We start from the raw sequence: 14,527 nt of genomic DNA, 5'->3' as shown, positions 1-14,527 counted from the left end.
AGATATTTATAATGCATGTGTTTAAATAGAAAAAGTAATTTTTATTCAATAATAAGGGTATAATTGGTAAATCATATTATTGTATGTCATTTCCTTTTCCTTTCCCTTCCTTAACCAAACAAAGGTTATTAGAAAATCCTCCTTTCCTTTACCTCTATAAAATTTGTCTATCCAAACAAGTGTTGAACACTTACTTTCCTTTCCCTTACTTTCCTTCCCCTTCTCTCCCCTTACTTTTCCTTCTAATTTTGAATCCAAACACAATGTTAATACATATATAACAGCTGAGGAGGGATTCTATGAAATGGGGATACCACATCAACTGGTATCCCCATCTAATCAAAATTATCATATCACTTATTTATTTTTAAAATTTTAAATTTTTTTTAATCAAAATCAGACCATCTATTTTATTTTATTTTATTTTATCATAACTTTATCCTCACCCAATTAAATGATCTAGAAGCAAGAGAAACACTAAATCCTCAAATCACTCCCCGGTGCCTCAAATCGTTGTGTTGTCTGCATTTCCGACGCCCCTCGCCGACTGACAAGTTATTCGCTAGCTTCTTAATTAGAGCTTCAAACCTAATGTTGGTATTTTTCAGTTTGTTCTTCACATAGGCCGTCATCCGTCTCTCAGGTACCATTCATCTCTCTAATGCCTCTCATCAGTGTGTTCTTCAATAGACTTTCTCCATATCTTATGACTTGTTATCTTCCTAAAAATAAGATAAAAATTGGTGAGATTGGGATTTTCCAATATAAGATATAAAAAGTTGATATAATATACGAATATAATATTGAAATAAAAAGATAGAAAAGTACATGAGATTTTTACAAGCTTGATAGTCAAATTGAAGTGATCTATCTAAGGGGATGGAGAATCAGTGTTTCTAAAAAGGGAGGAGATGAATAGACGAACAAGAGGGAAATGACTTATTTTCAATGGTTAAATTTAAAAAATAAAAAAATGATGTGACAAATTTTAATTGGATGGGGATATACCAGCTGATGTGGTATCCCTATTTCATAAATCCCTCCTCATACTTTAGGGGACGAATAAAATGGCATGACATCTTTTTTGATGTTTCACCTGATGTTTAATTAAAGGAGTGTTTTTCTCTACACTCATGGTTACAATTCAAGTCAAGTAATTAGTTCATGTCACTTCTTTACTACCTAATTAACATGCCCACCAATCCCCATTACTACCTAATTAATATGCACACCAATTCAGTGACCAATGAGCCATATTAAGCTTAGACTTTTGGCCATAAGACAACTAAAAAAGGACATAGATTGCCACCTTTCTTAGCCACCCATGTATACCGCAATGTAACCGTGGAATTTTATTTTCTTTTGCTTTTTTTAACAATGAAGATGGACTAGATTTTTTAAAATTAACAAAATAAATACAAATTCATTAGCACGGACATTCAAATAAAAAATATACTCATCAAGGTCATAAACCATTGATGAACTCTCCTCAAGTGCACAGATTGTTTCCAATAATAGAGTGGTACCCCACGAGGGGGTAGGTTTGTCGAACCACAGGGATTGGACTTCTATTACTAATTAATCCTCTAATGTCTAGTCAAACCGAATGGGGTGATGAAAGAGTTAACTACTAAATAAGACTAAAGAATAAAAGGGATGGAAGAACTAGGTAGACTAGGGTTGAGTTTCTATGGACCCCACCCCTTTATAACTAATAATAATATTATTATATTATTTATTAACTTTATTATATTCTCTATGTTTAAAAAAAGGGAAAAATCCTTACCCTTATTCATAGCGGTTAACAAATCTTGCTATATGATTTTATCCCACCACTCACAATCACCCGATATTGTGAAAAAAACTTAAGACCAAACCATGCCTTCTTGCTTTGTATGTGGTGGTGCTAGCGGCGAAGTCGAAGAGATCTTCTCGTCGCCAATTGTTCAACTAGGTTGTTGCACTCTTTGTTAATGCTGTGTGTTGTTGTATTGTCTCAATGAGTATGTTGCTATAGGAGTAATCATGTTAATCACCACTGTATGTAAACCTAATGAGTTATCTATTTCCAAATTCAAATCTTGCCTATAAGTTATCGGTAATTTGATTTATTTGAGGATAAGATTTAGAGATTTTGTTGTTAGCATAGCAGAGATGCCTTTTTAATTTTTGGATATCTAGAGACCAAATTTAGAGGAGATCAAAATATGGAATTTTTAGAGCATAATCTTAGCTAGCTTATTGAAAATTTTCAGATTTTTTGGATGTGTATCCTGTAAGCTATAGCCCTTAAATTCAGTGGCCTTGGATAAGACTTTTGTGCAGACCTTGAAGCATTTTTTATCTTTTTTAATGACTTTAGATTTTGAATTAGATGTAGAATTACATAGTAAAATTGTAGAAGTCAGCATTATCTATGGATTTGAGAAATTTCATAATTTTTTCCACTGTAATGATTGAGTTATAGCCATATTACTATACTAGTACCCAAATGATATTTCTATAGAAAGCAAGACATTTTGTTAGATAATTTCATGGTCTTATAAGTGGAATTTGGAGAAGAGGGAAATACAAAAGTTATATAGGCTGATGTTTCTAGATACTTGAAAATTTTCAGAATTTATACGCCTGTATTTTATGAAATATGATTTTATTCATAAACTCTCTCGGATGGGATGTCTGTGCAGAACATCAAGATTGGCGAGTAGTTTTGATGGTTATAGAAATTGAATTGTCTAAGGTGGAAATATAAAAGTTGTTTATTATTAAGTTATCTAATGGTCAGTAAAATATCATTGAATTTGGAGTTATATATTGAGAGATATGAGTGTTTTAAAGAGATATGTCAGAATTATAAGTCTGCAGGAACAACTGGACATTCAAATAAATGTCTTTCTTTGATTAGTGCTCTAAACCATATGAAGTTTGGATCTGTTATATTTGTAGGTGTCTACGCTTCTCAAAATATTGAATTTTGTGATTTGAGAAAGTATAGAAAAAGTTATGCTAGATTCAGTTCTCAATGGCTTGAGTCCTACTTGAATCATGCTTTTGTTAATCTTTATATATATGTTTCTATTAAAGTGAGTTCCTTTGTTAATGTTTAGAACCTATAATAGTTCAAGTAGGGAGAATTGGTCACTCTAGTTAGGTGGTTGAGAATCCAGTGCTATGTACGATCTTCTGATATTGTTGCAAGCTTTAGAAGTTAGGTTGGCTTAGCACTTCTTTCAATTTTCTTGCTTGTGTTAAAAAGATTTTAAATATCTTTGGAATTTAGTAATTTACTCTCAAATATAGGGTATTCTAAGGAAACTTGTTCGATTTGGGATTCCGAGTTTTTGGACGTTAATCATGTACGTATCCCACATATAAATACTATTATATGTATATACTCGATAGTTTTCTGAACTTCAGAATTTTTTGAGAAAGATACTGATTTTTTTATTTTTATTTTGAATTATTTATTTATTATTATTTTCAGAATTGTTTTAAATTATTTGAAAATATGAGTTAATGATATTTTATTTTGGATTAGAATTATATGAAAGATTTAAATATTAGTTAAATTAGGATTAATTAATTTCTGAATTTTTAGATAATTTATTTAAGTTCAGATTACTTAATTTTTGAATTTCAAATATTTTGTTTACTTTCTGATTAACTATTATATTATTTTTTATTATTATCTATTCATGTTTGGATTCAAATAACTGGTTTATTTTGATATGATAAAATAAGATCATGCGACTGCTAAAACTTTTGCCTACCAAATTACTTTTATTTTGCTCAATCTGAATTTTGATAGTTTATTGTTTTTTGAACATGTATTTTGATATAGAAATTATAGTTTCCCATCGCTTTCTGTCCATGAAGAATAACGGCCTTTGATAATTTTGGCTCGGGTCACCAAGGGCAATAATATGACCTCTGATAATTTTGTCTCAGGTCACCGAAGGTAAATATATGAATTATGTTATTTTATTTTGGCAATAGTTATTTGGGGGACCTATATGCTCAGTATTTGACATCTATGTTTATTTGAACTAAGTTTGATTTCCAATTTTTTATTTTAATAAATTATGACTTTTGTAAATGATCCTTATATTTTTAGTGGGTACTTACTGGGCTGTGAAGCTCATAATCTGTTATTAATTTTTTTCAGATAAAGAGTAAATAGTTCGTCAAAGAACTTACTTGGCTAGTGAGAGCTTGTGTCACTTTTAACTGAGTTGTCTTTATGTTTGTGTTGGTATGTGAATTTTGGTTTAGAAAAAACCTCTTTATATTTTAACCTTTTATTTTCATTTGGTATTTGAAGTTATAATTTTAAGGTTATATTTTTGTTGTGAGAACAGTTCTGAGGCCTTGCATGCTTACTGGGTTCCAGCTTATGGGTGTGCGGCCGTTTCTCGGAACACCTAGTCCGACGAGCTGGCTTGGGATGCGGCAGTTTTGAAAATAAGAGAGCAATACCCGGGATGATTCCTATGTGCTGAAGATACCGACTTGAGTCTAATACCTACCAAGGTACATTCTAAGATCCTTGTGGGTGCTCAATAGCTTTGTTGCATCTACGGTTCTCAAATACGACAAATTTTGCTAAAGCAACTACGGATCTCAACCAAGCTAAGTTTTGCAACTACACTAAGTAGTCACAACTACGACAATCGACACATGCTAAGTTTTGCTAAGCAACTATGCAAATCAAGCACGCCAAGTTATGCAAGACATGAATTAACACAAGAATGCAATAGAACTCCATAGTCATTAAAACTCAAGTAGTCAAAGTATAAGATACAACATAATTCACAATCCCGAGGCAACGTGCAACAGTTAGCCCCTCATGAATTCATACACATGAGCGAAGAAGATAAATATAAAGAACAGAGATATCTTGACTTCCCCCTTAACAATATCTCTTCAATTGTACTTCAAAAACTCCATGGAATAGGTAACTCCACTTCTCCGGCTTCTCTAACTACCCTTTGATCTCCTAAGCTCATATGGTGGCGGTTGATCATCATCCTCTTGAGAGCTCTCTCTCGCTGGAGAAGAAGTCTCCCAAACCAAAGATAACTCAAAACCCTTGATTTGGCAGATTAAAAGAACTTTTCGGGCTAAACATGATCTGAGTACGATCATGCTCAGACCGTGCTAATCTTGGAACTTCTTAGTGAAAGGGCTAAGTGTATCTAGAGAAAATTTTGGGGAGAGCACGGTCGTGCTTTCCCCGTTCTAAGCTTGAGCATGCCCATGAAAAGAACATGTAAACCGTGCTTCCCTTGAAAGAATAAGCAACTCCCATCTAGAGATAATCACGGGGAGATAGCACCCTCATGCTTTGCCCGTGCTCTCGCTGAAGAGCAGGGAAGTCACCATCCAAAGAAAACCATGGGGAGATGGCATGCCCGTGCTTGCATTGGACACTTAGAGAAATTATCATCTTTGGCTGAATTTTGTCCCTGATTTCGCTCCTTATGTGTATTGAGTTCTAAAAACCTGCAACAAAGATAAACATACCCAGAATAGCATCATTCATAAACAAAAAGGGCTAAAAGACAAGCTAAAGAGTGCATTGGAGGTATGCAAAATATGATATGAAATGCACTCATCAACCATTGATAATAATTAAAAAAAAATTGGTGTGTTAATTTGTCCTCTGTTTGCATTAGATATATTCTCTATAAATATGACTACAATAGTTCCATTTGTAATTTTTATTCTTTACATATATATATATACACACATATAGCCTTTTAAAACTATTAAAGAATAAAAATCTGAGTTAAAAAAAAAGTCATTCGTTTGGTTATTATCAACTCATTGCAAATTCAATCATAATCTATACATATTATTAAAGTAGATCTATAATCTACTCCGAGAGTGTTTCAGGAAACAATTTTAATTTTTTTAAATAATATTTAAGTTTTTTATTTATATTATTTATAATATTAATAATTGAAAAATATTAATTACATCTAATTATTTATGTAATAAATGTCCATAAGACCTTTGAAATTCAGAGTATAAAATAGTTTCCATAGTAGGCCAGAGTGGTTTAATTATATTATTTTATATATGATATTGCCTCAAAACTCATCACAAAATTTTAAAATCTCTGATGAGAAGCCGGCGAAAATGCCTAGTCAATATTAATTCCCATGAATTACATCAACTTCCAATGACATCAACTCACAAGCTTAATTAATTTATTTTCTCCCAAAACAAAATTTTATTACTATATATAAAAACTCCATTACATATATAAAGTCGAGTACATCATGCACGTGACCAAATGATCCATACATTCATAATAGCAAGACAATCAAGTGCTAATTATCATTTAGTAGTGTCCCTCTTCACCTCCGTAACCAGGGACGGAACCAAGGGGGGGCTAGCAGGGGCTTCATCCCCCCCTCGGCACCAGCAAGGTTTTTTTTTGTTAGGCCGGAAAACATAAAAGTTATAGAACCATGCAAACCAGCCCCCCCTTCGGCCATGCTACCCGCCACAGACCCTCTCATCCGCCTTTGATAATCACTACATAGATACTAAAGACCATGAGGAAGAACTTTTGTATTCAACTCGACCTCAGAAAACATTTCTATAAGTCGGGATAATTCATGGAAGATGAGATGTTCATAGGAAAACAGAAAAAAAAAAAAACCAACCAAGTTTGAAACTATGCTTTTATAATTTACAGAAACTTCACTAACTGAAATGAAACTGGTGCATTGAGAGCATGAGTCAATTGCATTCTGGTTAAACCGTTAAACCAAACCAACTAATATTGCCTCGAACTAATGTGCATCCATTTGATGATCTCATCCTGGCCGTTCATTGGAAAACTAATCTTGACTCTTAAGGTTGCCTCGAACTTAAACCAATCATCTTGATGAAATTAATCTCAGCCGTTCATTCTTTCCTTCTCAAAACTAACCAACATTCAAACATTTGAAAGGTCAGTTTTACCCTTTAATCAAAATCTATTTCCAGGTTTCAAAATATTCAAAATTCCAGCTTTGCTGCTTCTTCAACTTGGCTGCTTCTACACTGCATCCTCTCTACTTTTCACTGAGTATGTATATTTTAGTATTTATTTTTTTTAATTATTGGATCATACAATCAATGATCAAGTATTACTTTTTATTGAAAATGAAAGAATGAATGTATTAAATTTATGGGTGAAATAAATATAACATGAATGATAAACTTCATTTTTATAAATATGCCTACAATGTGTTTGATTAAATTCCTTGATGAGTTAAAATGTTGAAAATATCAAATATCAAATATTAATATGTATCATAATGTATATATGTATAAGTAAATAACGTTTAGTGTTGAGAGGGCATTTTCGGTGATGAATATTGTGAAAACTGACTTGCGCAACAAAATGGGAGACGAGTGGATAAACAATTGCATGTTTGTCAATATTGAGAAAGAGGTTTTTGCAACTATTGACAATGAGGCGATTCTATAATGTTTTCAAAAAATGCAAACTCGTTGTATTCAGTTACCTCCTCTGAGTAGCATGCGTCGCACAGATGGCAATTCTAGCTCTAGTGTGTATAGATAAATGTTTTATGTTTTTTTGTATTATTTTAATTAAATGTCACAATATCGCACTATTTTGTTTTGAAATGACTGAATTTTTTTTTTTTAACATTTTGCCCTCAGGCCCCCCTATCAATAAATCCTGGTTTCGTCCATGTCCATAACCACCACCTTCACTAGAACCATAGCCGGAGCCAGAACCCGATCCCGATCCTTGACCGCCACCACCGCCATCACCACCACCCCCGCCATGTCCATATCCTCCTCCGGCATTCCCACCTCCACTACCATATCCGGAGCCAGAGCCATAGCCAGATCCACTGCCGCCTCCATGTCCTCCACCGCCACCACTGCCTCCTCCTCCTCCACGGCCATAACCTCCTCCGTTAGCACCACCACCGGAGCCATAGCCGGAGCGGAACCATGTCCATAGCCGGAGCCACCACCATTTTCACCACCACCGCCGCCTCCGCCACCACCACCGCCACCGCTGCCATATGTTTCACTTTCACCCCCTCCATCACCACCGCCACCGCCACCGCCAACACTGGAATGTTTAACCTTGTGCAAAGTCCTAGAGGCAGTGGTGAGGGTTACAGTGAGCAAGAGAATGAATGCAAGACCCACAAGCCTAGTGCTCTTAGCCATATTGTCCTCAATTGGAGTACTAATTAGTTATGTTTTGTGGTGAGAGTTGAGAAGCAATGATAGGGTATTTATAGGGCCGGTTTGCATGCATGGCTCTCACTTTTACGTGGAAACAAAATGACGTGTGAAATGATGAAATTTTATGGATGGAGCAAGTGGACGCTTTTGACAATTTAATCACCATGCATGACGTGGCTCTCTTTCACTTGTTTGGTATAAACTATTACTTTAGGTCTATTTTCCACTTGGTGGATTCTTTCCAAATTGCCATGCCAGCAACCCTCATCCACCAACTCATAACACACTATCATGCTACTTTTAATTAACATCTATTGTCAAAGGAATTTTTATTAAAGTATAGAAAATGTTTGTTCTGGTGGATTGAGTATGATCTTTGGTTCATGATTTTAATTACTCAACTTCCATTATCTGCATTGGTATTTTATTTTTATTGAAGATGTTGATAGCTTGAATATGTTAACCTTATTGTAACAATTAAATTAATATTTAACATTTACATAATTAAAAATGTATTTTTAGATCAAGAAGATAAATATATATGACAAATTGGAGAAGAGCCAGAGCAAAATTAGGCATCATTTCAGCTTTATCTTAAAGTTGAAGCATTAGTGAAGGATTTGATGAACTAGACCACTAGGCACTAGCCATTATTTAAAGGCATGTTGACTTGGCAAAAACGTGAATTTTCGGGAACTTACTTTTCATTGGTGGCCATATTAATTTGGGTGTAATCACCAAAATAGTCTTTGTACTTTTCTCTATCTTTTCTTTTGGTCCCTCTACTCAGAAATGCTCCCCATTAGTCTTTTTACTTTTGAAAATGTGTCCACTTAGTTAAAAATGCTCCCAACTAGTCCCTCTACTTTTAAAAATAGTCCAACTAGAGAGACTAAGTGGACGCATTTTTAAAAGTAGAGGGACTAGTTGGGAGCATTTCTAACTAACTGGGCACATTTTCAAAAGTAGAAGAACTAGTTAGGAGCATTTCTGAGTAGAGGGACCAAAAGAGTAGAGAGAGAAAAGTAGAGGGACCAATTAGGGTATTATATCTATTAATTTTGGTTTTTCATAGTAAGGACTAGTTTCAAAGAGAAGAAAAAAAATAATTGAGAGAGAGAAAACATCCCTCTTGTCTGCTAACTAATTTTTTTTTCCTTTATTTATTTATGAACTGACACTTTAGCTAATTAGTACAGGATGTTTATTTTATGTGCATGCATTTTCTTAATTAAGGTAGTCTTTACATCAAATCATAATTATTTTATTTAGTTGTATAAGACAATCTGATCTATTCACTAATTAGAATGGTTGATGTCCCTTATAATATTAACATTATTCATATTCATTATTTTACATATTTTTGTTCTTAATGCTATACATCTTTATCTTAAGAAAAATAATTACATTAAAGTATGATGGTTGGTTTTTCACTCCATGACATCATAAGCCTTGTTAGGAATGCCCTTAGAAATTACATAGCCCACGGCTTATAAATTATGTCTGTCTTTATTGTCATGTTAAATGGAAAAAAAAAAGGGAAACAAGACTCTTGTTCTATAATTAACCTATGGACCATTTGATCAACATTCTAGATTTACAAATTCATTTAAAATCTATTCTTAAAAAAGGGGGAAAAAAGGACAAAGATGAGGTGCCTTCATGGGTAAAGGGCACAGTATTTAGCTATATCAATTATCTATATTTATTATTAATGTGATATGTTTATTTTCAACCATATACTCAAATAATGAATAATCTACCACTAAATCATTTTGAAAAATATTAATAATCTAAACAAGAAACCTCATTAAAAAATGTGTATATATATATTGAAATAAAATATGAGATAAATCAAATGTAAGATAATATCCAAATATATATCAATGAGATAAAATCTAAACAAGAAACAAACAATGGTCTAAATAATATATTGAACCAATCATTTGGTCCAAAATAAATTTAATTTTTAAAAAATTTTAAAAACCTCACTAAGTCATAATTCACTCGTTATCAAAGTAGGCTCGTTGGAGACACTATGAGTCAACCCCTAACATGTAAAACAATGTGCTTGTTTTGGCATTCCTGGAACTTTCCTTTATAATAGCTTCCATGGACATGATTCTGCTAAAGATCTTCACTTTCATGTCATTTTGTGGACATGATTTCTAATATTTTAATATAGTCATTTTATTGACCTAATCAATCGATTCAGTTTAGTAAAAAATTTTAAAAATGGTTTTAACCAGTTTTATAGTTTCTGCATTTATTTTTATGAAAACATATTATTTATAAATATAAACTTACTAAAATTTAAAATACAATTATATATTATTTATTATTAAATTGAATTTAATAATACAAGGTGAGGCAACAAAAAAAACGCATAGATTGTTCCTTTAAAAAAAGTCTAAATTCCATGATAGTACCAAAAAAAAAACCCTTACTCTTAAGGCCTTAATCTCTAAGGTGAATAATTTAAAACTTTTATTTATAACTCAACTGATTATTATTTCTATAAAGTTAATTAAAACTGAGTAATTTGAGACCTTTAAAATATTAGGAGAGTTTTTTAAATTTAAAATACATAAAAAAAAGTAAAAATCGGACTCATCAAATAGAAAGTGAAGTATGACTTTAATTCTAATCAAAATTAAAAATTTAAACATTATTTTTTAATTAATAATAGATATTCATCAATATTAATTATAAAATCTTAATGAATAATTGCTTTATTTAATTAATTAAATTTTGTTAAAATGACCTAGTGGAATAAGCTGAGGATGTTTGGTTGAAAAAATCAAACTTGCCAACCAAACATCCAACATGCATCCCCTTGTTAAAGAGAAACAAAAGCAAAAACAATAAACAAAAGATATGTTTTCAGATTTATATAAATGAAGTCACTGCAATTTTGATCCAGTCATAGCTTAGTGTTTTTGACTATAAATCATCAATTGAAATGTTGATGCAATGAACAATTGTGGATTTACTTGCAACAGGGTGGCCTAGTCAGTGAATAGATGGTCTTTCTTTCCAGAATAGAAGACTTGAAAGTAGCAAATTAAACAAAAAATTTCCATACAAACAGACAGGAACGAAGCCATCAGCATTGAATTAATTTCATGTCGAAGACATGGATTTATTAATCGAGTGTACGTGCCGAACACGTGATAAAATTTGCTTGAAGTGAAAAGTGTTGGTCCACAGAGTAGGAGGTGAATACTAGTAATAACTCTAAATCTAAAAAATTAGCCTAATGAAGTATGTGAAATGTGTGAAAACAAAACCAAAAGAAAGCTAGAAAATACGGGAAAATCACAAGAGAGAATTCAAGGAAGAGAATGATGTGAGGGCATAGCATCCCTCAAGAGTTATGAAGTACAGGATAATGGCTGTATAGGCATGCAATCCTATTTGAACCGAAAGGTTTCCAGAAGTATACAAAATCTGAATTTCTTAGGCGAAATGTAATTAAATCGGTGCAAAGCTGATACATACATCCACACAATCGCATTAATACTCTATGAAACCTTATTACAAGCTAATGACAATCTCTTAAGTAGACAATCTCCCCCTAAATAGAGATTGTCCCTAATCTAAATATAGGGTAGAAATGCGATTTCTTCTAAAATCTACCACATGATTGCATAGAGAACGGAGATTATCATCAACCCACTCGGAAGGATTATGGGAGACAAAGTCTCCTAGATACCCTAACTAGAAGGCACCCACTATCCTCTCGAATTGAGGTAAGTCTATACTAGGTGGGAATTTCTTCTCGTCACGTAACAATATAAGATATGAGAGCTAGGACTTTCGCCTTAATAGCAACCAAGCATCCATTCACACAATTAGACTTAAATAGATACGATTGCAAAGAAGAAATCAATTAAAGCATAAGAGATCCAACAACTAAAGTCACAAAATATAAACCCTAGAGTTCAACTATGCCCAAATGTCTACAAATTAGCCTTTCATCAAGTATTCAAGATACAAAGAATAAAGGTAAACATAGAAATGAAGACAAAAGGTCGTCGGTGGCGATAAAACCTTAGATGCTTATAGGTGGCCTATGGCGTAAGCCGCGACTTTAAGTCTTGTAGAATAAAAATTTACGGGGAGCTTACGTATGTAAGACCTGCCCTATGAGGGTACTTCTCTTTTACAACCTAGGTTACAACCAAAAGGGCCATAATACTGTAGCCCGTATAGTTCTCTGAGTGGCTTTTATGGTCTTCTTTACGGGCATAAGACACCCGTAAGGAACATAGGTTGAGTTCCCCAAAACCTTATGGGCCTTAAGGGTTTAAAATCTACTCTTAAAGTGCTCTGGATGACCCTTACGACCTCTCTTGCGGGCATAAATCACCCGTAAGAAACTTCTGAATTGTGCTCTCCAGGACTTACTGATTGTAAGTGCACTTGTAAGGCTCTCTGAAATCCCCTTGCGAGGTGGCTTACATGCATAAGATACCTGTAAGGCTCTCTGTATGAGGTTTACAGCTATGATTATAAGTGTAAGTAGCCCGTAAGAGTCCTGAAAAATTGAGCAAAGTTTTCCCTATTTCCTATAGTTAAGGTCAAATACACATGACCTGGGAAGCATATAATGAGTGTTTGAAAACATAAGCAAATAACCAACACACATAAAAATCATAACAAGCTAAGCCATTTATTGTAAACTCAAACAAAACTAAACAACTACTACCAAAGACTCAAACTCAACAAAATATGAAAGATCTTCCTTTGTTTGCTTCCCAAGAAGCGCTTGTTTAACATCACGAGCTTGATGTACCTGAAACACACAAGTCCTGGAGGTTCAAAGTAAAAAACACTCCTCATAACCAGAACCAATATCTTCAAAATAATGTTCAAGTGCAAGCTCGAAGAAAATAGGGAACTTACCAATGTAGTGGACTGACTTAGGGGTTATCTCCTTGGGAGAAGGTTTGCTCTTGCCTTTCTTGCTGGAAGTGACCTCACGCCATTGCTTCTTTCACGTGCTCTCCTCAACAATGGTAGGTGTAAGCAATGAGGTGGTCTCTTCAATGTGAGGGCCATCCAATGACTCATCGAAAGACTCTTTATGCAACATCTCCTACACACATTCATCCACAAGTGAGTCAGTTCCATCAATGTAGTAGCATGTATCATCAAAAATAAAGGAATGTTTTATTGCATCGGATAAAGCAAAAATTACTTCCTCATCCCCAACCCTAAGTGTCATTTTACCGTTACTAACATCAAAGAGTGCTTGGGAGGTGGGTAGGAATGGCCTACCAAGTATGAGGAGCACTTCAACATCCTCATATACATCTAGAATTACAAAATCTACCAGGAAAATGAACTTGTCAACCTTAACGAAAACATCTTCTATGATTCCCGTAGGATGCCTAATGGAGTGGTCCGCTAGTTGCAATGTCATCCTAGTTGGTTTAAGGTCAAACAGTCCCAATTTTCTAAACGTGGTGTATGGCATTACATAAATGCTAGCTCCTAAATCTACTAGGGTATTTTTATCAACCAAATCACAAATGTTGCAAGGAATAGTAAAACTCCATGGATCTTTTGCTTCATTGGTAGATGGCTTTGAAGCAATGCCAAACTCTTTTCGTTCAATGTCACTGTCGATACCTCCTCAAATTTCTTCTTGTTTGTTAATAAATCCTTGAGAAACTTAGCATACTTTGGCATTTGGGACAAGGCTTCCACAAATGGTACATTGATATGTAATTGCTTCAACAAGTCCAGAAATCTCTTGAATTACTTGTCTCTGTGGTCATTCTTCAACCTTGAAGAATAAGGGAAGTAGGGAACATACTCCTTCACTCCCAGTGATGCTTTCATCTCATCAATAGGCGTATGTTCTTCCTTCATAGCCAGACCTATAACAACCTCAATTTCTGGCCTCTTTTCCTTCACCATTACCTACTCCCTACCCATCCCTAAATTTTTACCACTCCGAAGAGTGATTGCCTTGAGATGCTCATAGGGATTGACTTTAGTGTTACTCGGTAGATTTCCTTGAGGTCGCTTAGACAACAATTTGGCTATCTGCCCCACTTGGTTCTCCAAGTTTTGAAGAGAATCCTGTTGGTTTCTCAATGATTCCTCTATGCCCTAGAACCTAATGTTTGTACTTTGAATGAACTAAGTAAGCACTTCCTCAAATGCTAGTCTCTTGTCGTTCTGTTGGTGAGAAAGAAACCCTAGAAGAGGTTGCTGCTATTATCCTTGACCTCCGCAAGAGAAATTGGTGTGATTCTGCTATCTAGAGTTATATGTGCCACTGTAAGGA

At 34.0% G+C, this 14,527-nt stretch overlaps 1 protein-coding gene across 1 annotated transcript; it reads right to left on the bottom strand.

Annotated features, from left to right (window-relative positions):
• Positions 1-7,692: 7,692 nt before the first annotated feature.
• Positions 7,693-8,208, bottom strand: LOC120273315 (calpain small subunit 1-like). The gene has a single exon (XM_039279941.1). The coding sequence runs from the start codon at positions 8,206-8,208 to the stop codon at positions 7,693-7,695; it is 516 nt and encodes a 171-aa protein (XP_039135875.1).
• Between the last annotated feature and the right edge of the window lie 6,319 nt (positions 8,209-14,527).

The sequence above is a fragment of the Dioscorea cayenensis genome, chromosome 2, assembly GCF_009730915.1.
Source record: "Dioscorea cayenensis subsp. rotundata cultivar TDr96_F1 chromosome 2, TDr96_F1_v2_PseudoChromosome.rev07_lg8_w22 25.fasta, whole genome shotgun sequence".
NCBI lineage: Eukaryota > Viridiplantae > Streptophyta > Magnoliopsida > Dioscoreales > Dioscoreaceae > Dioscorea > Dioscorea cayenensis.
This window is presented reverse-complemented; position numbering and strand designations above follow the sequence as displayed.